A 10596-nucleotide genomic window follows, 5' to 3' on the forward strand; every position below is an offset into this window, starting at 1 on the left:
AAAAGCTCCTTCCGCTTCTGGTTTCCAGCGGAAGTGCGTTTTCTTCAAGCAATTTCTCAATGTTGACACGAATGGGAATGACCTATCCGCATGGTTTGCCAAAAAACGGTTAAGTGCGACTAGTCGTCCATTCAGTGTCTGAGCCTGTTTGATGGTAGTAGGTGATTCCATTTTCATAATGGCTTCGACCTTTTCAGGGTTCGCTCTGAAGCCATCTTTAGTAACGATGACTCCCAAGAACTTCCCTTCTTCCATTCCAAAATAACACTTGCTCGGGTTGAGCATCATGTTTATCCGTCTGAGCGTGTTGAAAGTTTCTTCGATGTCTTTCAACATCGCTTCTGGCTCAAGGCTTTTGATGACCAAGTCATCCATATAAACTTCCAAGTTCCTCCCGATTTGGGCATGGAACTCTTTGTCCATCAGGCGTTGGTATGTGGACCCGGCATTCTTAAGTCCGAATGGCATCATTTGATAACAAAATGTGTCATCGAGCGTCCGAAATGCGGTTTTGTCCTGATCATCAACGGCCATGTGGATTTGATGGTATCCTTTATACGCATCAAGGAAGCATTTAAGGCGAAACGGTGCCAACGAATCTACCTTAAGGTCAATTTCGGGTAAAGGGTAACAATCCTTGGGGCATGCTTTGTTTAGGTCTTTGAAGTCTATGCACATGCGCCATTGTTTGTTGGATTTCGGTACCATGACGGGATTTGCAACCCATGTTTGTATTTACTAACGCGTACGATGCCTGCGTCAAGGAGTTCCTTGACTTGGGTTCTACACGCGTTAGCCTGTTCCGCACCCATTACGCGACGCTTTTGTATGACTGGCGGAAAAGCCGGGTCACATTTGAGCTTATGCTCCGCCTTACTTCGGGGTACACCAGTCATGTCAGCTGGTGTCCACGCAAAGATGTCAGCATTTTTTTGCAATAAGCGTTTGAGTAAGGTGCGTGTGGGATCAGTGATTGTTGGGCCAATGGTAACGGCCTGGTCAGGGTATTTGCCATTGAAGGCTCATTCTTCTGGCTCGGTAATGGTTGGTTTAGCCATCTTTGGTTTGGGTTTAGATGAGACAGATGCGATACATACCTGGGGAATACCCGTGATCATCGCGACACCCTCAGCTGTTGGCCATCCCATCATGCCATGGACCGAAGACACCACGGCATTATATCTTGCCATCCCATCTCTCCCGAAGAGAATGTCGTATGTGTGGTGTGGCTTCCTCATTACGACGAAGTCCACGTCTTCTGTGCGGGAGTGCTTCCCGTCCGTGAGAGTGACGGGGAAAGATAGGATACCCAAGGGGGTGTTTGTGCTTCCATCGAACCCTTCCATTGAGGCGTAGACCGTTTCTAGGCATTCTTTGTCTTCGTCGTCTAGCTTGTCGAAGAACTGCCTATACATGACCGTTGACGAAGCGCCGTTATCAGCTAGAGTGCGGGAAGTGATGTAGTGCCCCAGCAGGCTTTTGATCACTATGGGGCCTTCTTTGTTGGGCCCTCCTGGCACACGCGGGAAGCGCACTTCAGCTTCTTTCCACGCACTTGGCTCTGTCGTTCGTCGTTTTCCTCTGACGTTGCCATGAACCATGTGGATGCTGATGTCGACGGGCTTTCGTCCATTGCCCTTATACCGATTGTCGTTCCTCCCTCCGTTCTTGATTGACGCCACGAGGTGTGTGAGTTTCCCATCTTTGACGAATGTTTCGACGATATCCTTCAAAGATGTGCATTCCTCAGTGGTGTGGCCTTTGGTCCCGTGGAAGTCACAGGATTTGCTCTGATCAGCGTTATGACGCTGTCGGATTATTGGAGCCTTTGGCCATGGGAGTTTCTCGGTGGCAAATATCTCGGTGACGCTTTTGGTGAGCGGCGTCCATCTGGGATTCCTGTTTGATGAGTGCGTGTTGTCCCTTCCGCCTAAGAGAGGACGAGAGCTGGATGAGGTGTCAAAGTTTATCCTTGACTGCCAAATACCAAGCTTCCTCTTCTTATTTTGTCGGGCGGTACGGACGTTATTTTCTCTGGTCTTCTGCGTGTAGAGATTTGTGCTCTGGGGAAGATTTCTACCCAGTTGCTTCTCCTTCTCGGCAAAGCGTTTAGCTGCCGTCATGATGGCATCCCACGTGGATGGCATGCCATCTTTACCCGTCAACGTGCGGATAAGCTCTGGGTACTCAGCGCCCTGGATGAAAGCGGCGCGAACAAGATCTTCACTGATGGTGCCCAGACTTAGCTTCTTTGAGTTGAAGCGAGTGATGAAGTCTAGCAAAGATTCGTCTTCCTCTCTGACGCAGTTGAGGATCGTCCACTGCTCTTCAGTATATTTTCTTTGTTGACTGAAGTGCTGGCTGAACTTGTGCTGGAAGTCTGCCCAATCATAGATGTGGTGGACCGATAGACGATCAAACCACGTTCTGGCTGCCCCGACGAGCGTCATCTGGAACATGTAGCACCATGTGGGTTCCGTCCAATTGCTGACGGTTGCCCCCGCTATAAATCTGTTCAAGTGATCGTCCGGGTCAGATACGCCATCGTAAGTGCCTATGTTGGACATCTGTTTGGCACTCTTTGGAGCGATTGCTTCCGCAATGTCTCTTGCAAATTTGGACGTTCCCGCGTTTGCAACAGTCGGTCTGAAAGTTTTGGAGAAGTCGCGTGGGTTTCCCCACGCGCTCTTTGGCTTGAAAGTTTCTCCAAAACTTCTTTTCGAGCGGAAGTCTCCTTCTTTACGCTTCCCTTTCGCCTTATGACGAGGGTTTGCGTCACTGTCAGATTCTTCCCACTCATCATCCGAATACTCGCAATCATTGCTCATGTTGAGCTGTTGTCGAGTGCTTCCGAATTCGTCATTAGCCTGTTGGAGTGAGCGTAAACGTTCATCCAACTCAGCTTGGAATTCTTTTTGACGTGCTTTCGCCCAAGCTTTAACTTGATCCAGTGTTTGGCGGGGAAGCCTCGTCTGTTGCTTCTCTACCTGGGTATCAGTGAATCCTAGGGGAGGGTTGTTTACTGCACTTGCCCCGGCTTGGGTAACCGGAGTAGTGTTCATAAAAATTGTGTATTCACCGGTGTTCCCCCCAGTAGCTGGGGTTGTGGTTACCGGAGTTTCTTGGTCACTTGGTGGCCTTGGCATCGGAGTAACCTTAACCATCTTTCCAGAAGTTTTGAAAAAACTGAAAGAATTAGTTCTAGCTTAATGCACGGATGGCGCCAATGAAGAAACACTAAATGACCCCGGCAGATTACGGATAATCTTAGGGTTAAGTAGATGCTTCCCTTGAGGGTTAGGTCCGGCAAAGATGGTTATTCTTCTCGACCTGCAAAACAGACACCGTGAGCTCGTCACTGAGAAGGGGGGGGTTCCTCCTTGTGACCACCCTCCGGCGTGAGAATCAGACTAGATTGCTCTGAATATAAGTGTATATTGAGAGAAATAGCTAGAGAGAAGATAAGATGATCCTACCGTTCCAAGGTGTTGGAGTATTTATAGCCGAAGGTAGGTTTCCAAGCAGGTACGGCCAGCTGTATATAATATTCCATTTCCACCAACTACAGGCTACGTACGTGCCACGATGGGAGTTGGTGGGTAGGCAGCGGCTGATAGTGACATTTTGTACTGGAGCGTGCTCCTCCTCGTACTATTGTCGGTGAGCTGTCACCCTGTGATTGGTTCATGGGCTGCTTTTGTCAGATCTTGTCTATTTTGTCCATACCTTGGCAGGTATAGTACAAAAAATCTTCCAGAAGTGTACGGACTGACTCTTTTGAGCGGGAATATTCCCGCCTTGCTCATTCTTTCCTCAGGTGACATTGCTGAAGTATGAGTTAGTGCCTTATGCTTGTAGCCTTACTGTTAGTGCAGGTAGCCTTCCTTCTTGGCTTGTACCCACAGCTGCGGGAACAGGTAGGGTACTGTACCAAGGGAGGCTTTCCTGCGGGAACAGCTGGCTTACTGCGTGTAAGGTCTTCATCTCTGAGCATGGTGGGTCCTGCGGAACCAGCTGGTCTTTGCGCAGACGTACCTCTTCAAGGTGTGTCTTGCGGGTCCAACTGGGCTTTGCGAGGACCTACCTCTTCAGCAGGCTTTAACATATAAAATCATGTTGCTTTCTCCATCTTCTTCGTTTCAGCTCGTTTATTTTTCAGCTCGTTTATTATTTGTTAATTAATATACCAAGATTTTTAATTTGTTTTCATGTGGATTTTTATATAGTTTTTATATTTAACAAAACATGTGTCATTTTGTTACTTTTATAATAGTTTTACATGTAATAACTTTATTATATAGAAAATATAGATCTAACAAATCAAGTAATCCAATGAGAATTGTAGCATTGTGGGTATCGTTAGACCGTCAAGCAAACAACGATGTATGAGTCTAAAAAAGCGTCAAATTAGAACATACACTATAATTAGTATTAGTGAAAGGACAAATCGATAATGCTCAACGACAATGAAACTCTACGATCTCAAGACAACAAAGTTATTGTGAATTTATGATAATGTAAGTTTCAACACACAATTCGGTCTTCAATCTGCGGTGGTCCACGTCATGTCATTCTCAAAAATCCAGTGGCAAACTTCAATGCTACCCGGACCCGATCCAAGTGCCACAAAAGCTCCATGACCCGGGCTCCATGATGACGTGTCTATATGACATATGGCGACACCGGTGTTTATCTTTGCCTTGCTAGACACGTCAAGTATATCAGCCACATAGACTCTTACTTTCGGAACAGAGTGACAGTAATAGAGTAGGTATGGGTAAAGACTTTGATGGCACGACACTGACTTCGTGAGTTTCCCACCGTTGACCCCTTTGACTTCCCCGATCATTACCTTTTTCTTTGACCCTTTAACATTCTCCGTGGTCCTAGCCACCACATCATGACCCAAAACCGAAACCGCAAAATCGACCATGTCCTCAATCGAGCTAATGCATCGCTTGGTCACACCTGGGCTTGGTGCCCGCTCACATTCTGAGAGCGTGTTGGTCAACACATGCTCCAGAGCAGAGTGGTCTTGAGCATGGAAAACTGCCTTCACGTCAGATAGTTTGTCAGTGGCAAATGGTAATTCTGACGTGATGGCTCGGGCCAAAAAGGACCGTCTAGGACTTTTGTCAACAATGTCGGGCATCATCATAACCGTCCCTTTCTTTAACATTTTTTCTCTAAAATACTTGTCCAGTTCAACCCATTTATTTACTAAACTGCTACCCACCTTCATCAACCGTCTTTCGAGTTCGGCTTTGTGTATCGACCAAATGCAACACCAGTTTTGCTATACTCTTTGAATGTGGTATTTAAAGCGTATATGCTGAAACCGGTTCTTTGACTCGTTGACCCTTTACCGTACTCCCTAAAGGAGTCAGACCCCGGGTTGAAAGACTTCCCATAGTTAACAAAACTCGCCTTACCCGAATCCGAATTCCTACCGTAGGATACAAACGTATCGGTACCTGTGTTCGCATTGTCACGATAACTAACAAATGTATCCAGCCCGCCATTTCTTCCACTGCCACCATACGCTCTAAACTCGTTTGTCGGGTTATTCCCATTGGCTGCATACGCTTTAAAACTATCATTCGCGCCATTACCAAACTCGCTGTAGTGCGAGAAAGTGGACCCAATTACATTCGACTCGTTACCATAGCTAGTGAACCCGACTGGAATATTGTCCGCGTTCTTGCCATAGGTCGAAAACCGCTCGTTCCCAGAGTTCGTGTCATTGACATAAGTCTTGAACGACATCGGGTGGTCGATCCCATTACTGGAGTAAAACGTGAACCGAAGGTCAGGCACATTGACACTTTGCATGTACGAGGTGAAGTCACTGTTGCCGCCAGTGGCACCTGAGGCGTAGCTGGTGAAGTTGGTGGTAGCCACATTGGTATGAGGGTCATAGGAGGTGAAGCCTTCATGGTGGTCTGTCGAATCTCCGCTGTATTTAATGAAACTGTTACCTGCAAAGTTAGGGTTACATTTCATCATTAGTTCTTACAGAAAGAAATAAAAGTCAAATTAGCAGCAAGTTGCGTCGCTAATTTTTTATTTTTAAGTTGGTTACTTGTAAAAATCTGAGTTTAATTTCATTAGTAATTCTTTTACATAAAAAAAATACTCTCTCCGTCCCTCTGCCAGTGTCATAATTTGAAAAATACAAACTTTAAGAAAAGCTGAATGATTGTACTTTTTGATTAACAAATGACTATAATGCCCAAATATATATAAAAAGACAAAATTAATGAAAGTTTGAATGATTGATTTGTGTAAGGGTAAACTTGGAAATTAGTTAATAAGTTTTGAAAGTGGACATTTGTAATGGGACAAACTAAAAAGGAAATGTGGACACTTTCAAATGGACGGAGGGAGTAGAAGTCAAACGGGCAATAAGCTGCGCTGCTATCCCTTTTTGGTGAAGTTAGGGTTACCTGCAAAGTTAGGGTTATTTTCCGCATCCGAGTAGGTTTTGAAAGTGTGTTGGCCGCCTGAGTGGTTGGTACCATAGTTGGAGAATATTTTGCCGTCGTAAACGGCAAAGTTTGCGTTTTTGGATCGGCAATAATGAGGGATGGTGGAACCGGAGAAGCAGAATAAGTTGGCGGAAGAGCAGAAGGAAGTAAGGCGTGATGAAAGGGTGTGGTTGGATGCTAGTTTTGTAAACAATAAGAATTGTAAGGGTGGAAGTGGAGATGCTTTGGACAGAAGAAACTCAGGGATTGGAAGTTTGTTGTAGATTTGGGTCTTCCAGTAACGGATTACATAAGATTTAGGTGAAAAAGGGTTTGTTTTGGCTAATACATCTTGTGTTGTTTCTGATAAGATAACCTGCATGGAAAACAAGTAGTAATTAATAAAACGTTAAGATAAATTGCATGAAGATGAAGACGAAGGAGACAATATTATATGGAACTTACAGTTAAGGATGACAGAAGTAAGAACAACAAGTAGCAGAGGTTAAGGTTAAATTTGACTCTTGTGTCCATGTTTGATTTGATTCGTGTGTGTGTTTGGGGGCTGGTGGTGAGATTTATGGAGGGAGTTGAAATTAAATGCTATAAATTTAGATTTATAAACATAAAATTAATTTCACTAGTATCTACTTACAAGATACCATAACAGTTCACTCGTTTTAAAATCTAAATAATTTTAAATTTATAAATGGTGTCGTGTTAACTTGACTTTTAGAAAAAAGTTCATATAAAAAGTAGGTACCACGACTAAAATTGTATGTTTTATTTGTGAAATATATTGATGTACATACGCATCCAGGGAAATAATTATATAGATGATTTTTCTTATTAACTGCAAAGGCATGCCGCTTTCTAACTCAAAATCTTGTAATTAATTTGTTATCAAGCAAATGGCCGGTTTGTGTAAATGTGTGTTGTCTATGTATAGAATAAATTTGTATGTACAAAATTTCCAAATAAACAAAGTATGTTTTGGTATCTTAGGAAAAGGTTTGAGTGATTTGGACAACCCATTTTCATTGCAATGTGTAGTTGGGAATTGTACAATATGGGCATACTTATGACTCACTCCCAAGTTTTGAATACAAATGAAAGGCCAACATGAAAGGCCAACATGGGTGTTTCTTGGGACACTTTCTTTCACTTTTCCCTTTTTAACAACACCTTCAAGGACCATGCTTTAGTTTTCTATCAACTGATCCTAAAATTAGTTGGCAAGTTAACATAATCACATTACTTATATTTAAGGTTGTTAACAAACCTTACTTTCTTAGATTGTTAGGTGAAAATTGCAAAATTAATACAAAATGGTTTATTTCTCTATCTCCGCTTCTCTTATGTGTTTACAAATTCGTATAAGAATGAATCGCATTGTATATGTAAATATTAACTTTTTTAAACAAAAATGTTATATTTAATGAATGAGCAAGAACAAACATATAATAAAATAGATATTATGTGCATTTTAAATTAAATATTTGAGTTAGATATTGTGGTTGCGGATCTACATAGTTGGATTGACGGTAGTCTGAAGTGAAGTAGAGTTGGAACCAGAATTCGTTGTTACCGGCTGAGTTGAACGAGATGTACTTGTATCAAGAGTTGGTGAGTGATGTAGTGACTTTAGACCGGCCTGATGTTTGGAGAAGGGACTGTGAGCGGGATAAATGTGTTCGAAAGTTGTTTTGTTGATCAATTCCTCATGGTGATAATGGAAAACATGAATTATATGATAAACCTATAATTATATGTGTACCCATTACAACAGGCAGTGGCGGACATACATACATACAAGGGGTAGCCTCCTCTACGGCTCAACTTTTTTCTGGTAGTGTAAAAAAAAATTGGCCGATTTTCATGTTTCGTTACCGCTGGAAAAAAAAACTTTACCGCTAAGATTTTAAGCCCAAACAATCAATGTTTTAAACCCAATCAAAAGCCAAAGCCCAAATAAAAAAAACTCATCAACCTAACCCAATCAAACCACCTTTCACCACTTAACCCAACCCAAACAAAAAATAATAATACAGTAGCAGGCAGCAGCGCAACAAGAACCTCCACACCTCCGGTTCACACCACCGCCGACTCCAGTCCACACCATTACCATCACCGCGCCGACGAACCTCCACACCACGTCACTACCGACAAACCTCCACAACACCGCCCACAGGTAAGATTTTTCAATTTCTTGTTTAAATTAAAATTAATTTAGGATTTAAGGTTAGGTTTAATTGGAATTGACTAAGTATTTAAGGTTTATGGTTAAATTGAAGTTGATTACCTTTTTGTTTTGTGTAAATTGTCAAATTGGAATTGAATATTGGTTATTGATTATTGATATTAGGTTTTTGTTTCAAATTTTGTTTAGGAACTTTGAATCTTTGAAGATGAGTAAACAAGCTCTTATTAGCAACCTTTTTAAACGTCAAAGAAAAGAAAACGATGGCATTGGTTCATCTTCACCAAGTTTTAATATTCCAACTTCATGTTCAAATATGGTTGATGATTTGCAAGAAAATGAAGATATCGGTCCAATTTCAAATATTCCTTCGACTTCAAGTCCTTCAATACGTTCAAAAATCAATTTGGATGATCTTCCTTCGGATCCCGCCAATAGACCACCTATTACTAGTTATCATCCTAATCAAATAGATGATGTAAGAAGAGCATATCTTGTTAAAAAAGCTTTTCAACCACGAGGTCATAACTTTAAATGGTCAAACTATTCTAGTGGTCAGAGACGTTTTAGTGTCAAATGGTATGATAAATACGATTGGTTGGAGTGTAGCACTAAACAAGAAAAAGCGTATTGCTTATGTTGTTACTTGTTTAATGGAAGTGTTGGTAATCAAGGTGGAAGAGAGGTTTTTCTTAGTGGAGGCTTTTGTAATTGAAGTAAACCGGGTGCCTTAAAGGAACACATTGGGGAAGTTAATAGTGTTCATAATAATTCGGTGCAAAAATGTGACTATCTTTTGAACCAAAAGCGATCCTATGAGGCGAATGTCACTAAGAATAGTAATGAAGAAAATATTGCAAATTGGTATCGATTATTGGGTTCTGTTTGTAGTTTGAGATTCTTATTAGAAAATAGTTTATCATTTCCTGGTCATAATGAATCTGAAGACTCTTTTTCTAAAGGGCTCTTTCTTGTGATTTTAAAGTTGATTTGTGAGAACAACCCGGATATTGGTAAGTATTGTTTAGGGAATGCAAAAAAGAATAATAAGTTAACAGCTCCATCAATACAAAAAGATATTATTGATTGCTTTGCAAAAGAAGTAACCCAAAGGCTTTGTGAAGAATTTAAAGATGATGTGTTTGGGATGTTAGCCAATGAGCCTAGTGACGTGTCTCAAAAAGAACAAATGGCCATAGTTTTGAGATATGTTGATAAATGCGGAGTTGTTAAAGAAAGTTAAATTGGAGTTGCTCACGTAAATAATACATCTTCTGCAACTCTTAAAGAAGCCATCGTTTCTTTATTATCAAATAACCAGTTGAGCATTGATCAAGTAAGTAATACGACAATACGTTTCATACTTTTGTTACATAAATTTTAATAAAATATATTATATATGTATCTTATACTTATAGTTTATAATTGTTCACACATGTCAGGGGTCAAGGTTATGATGGTGCAAGAAACATGCGAGGAAATTTTAATGGATTAAAAGCTTTGATTTAAAAAGACAATCCATCAGCACATTACATACATTGATTTGCTCATCAACTTCAGTTAGTGATTGTGGCTGTTGCAAAAAAACATACCGGTGTTAAAGAATTTTATGAATCTCTTGGCATGGTTGTTAATACGGTTGGTGCTTCTTGCAAAAGAAAAGATATGATGTTGGAGTTAAAAAGAAAGAGGGTGAAAAATGAAATTCTTCTTGGTGAGATTAAAACAGGAAAAGGATTAAATCAAGAGGTTTCCCTTGCACGAGCTGGAGACACGCAATGGGGTTCTCATCATAGAGGAATCGCAAGTTTGTTAAAATTATTCACGTAAGTTGTTGAGTTACTTCAATTTATTAAATTAGATGGAGATAGTGTGTGTCACACCCCGACCAAAGGCGGCGGAACATGCCGGGGTGCAACGATTGTCCAT

General features: G+C 41.5%; 1 protein-coding gene and 1 pseudogene across 2 annotated transcripts; one reads left to right on the forward strand and one right to left on the reverse strand.

Annotated features, from left to right (window-relative positions):
- Window positions 1-4180: 4180 nt before the first annotated feature.
- On the reverse strand, window positions 4181-7525 carry LOC143543630 (polygalacturonase 1 beta-like protein 3; annotated as a pseudogene). The gene is made up of 3 exons (XR_013137109.1): window positions 6933-7525; window positions 6447-6843; window positions 4181-5978 (listed from the first exon to the last, which is right to left on the reverse strand). The product of XR_013137109.1 is annotated as a polygalacturonase 1 beta-like protein 3 (transcript).
- A 1458-nt stretch (window positions 7526-8983) lies between these two features.
- Window positions 8984-9910, forward strand: LOC143543632 (uncharacterized). The gene is made up of 2 exons (XM_077035906.1): window positions 8984-9352; window positions 9404-9910. Exons 1-2 carry the CDS (start codon window positions 8984-8986, stop codon window positions 9908-9910), a joined length of 876 nt encoding a protein of 291 aa, XP_076892021.1.
- The last annotated feature ends 686 nt before the right edge of the window (window positions 9911-10596 follow it).

Source organism: Bidens hawaiensis, unplaced genomic scaffold (genome assembly GCF_021521415.1).
Source record: "Bidens hawaiensis isolate Kalapana, Puna unplaced genomic scaffold, B.hawaiensis_p1.1 tig00013225_1, whole genome shotgun sequence".
NCBI classification, from domain to species: domain Eukaryota; kingdom Viridiplantae; phylum Streptophyta; class Magnoliopsida; order Asterales; family Asteraceae; genus Bidens; species Bidens hawaiensis.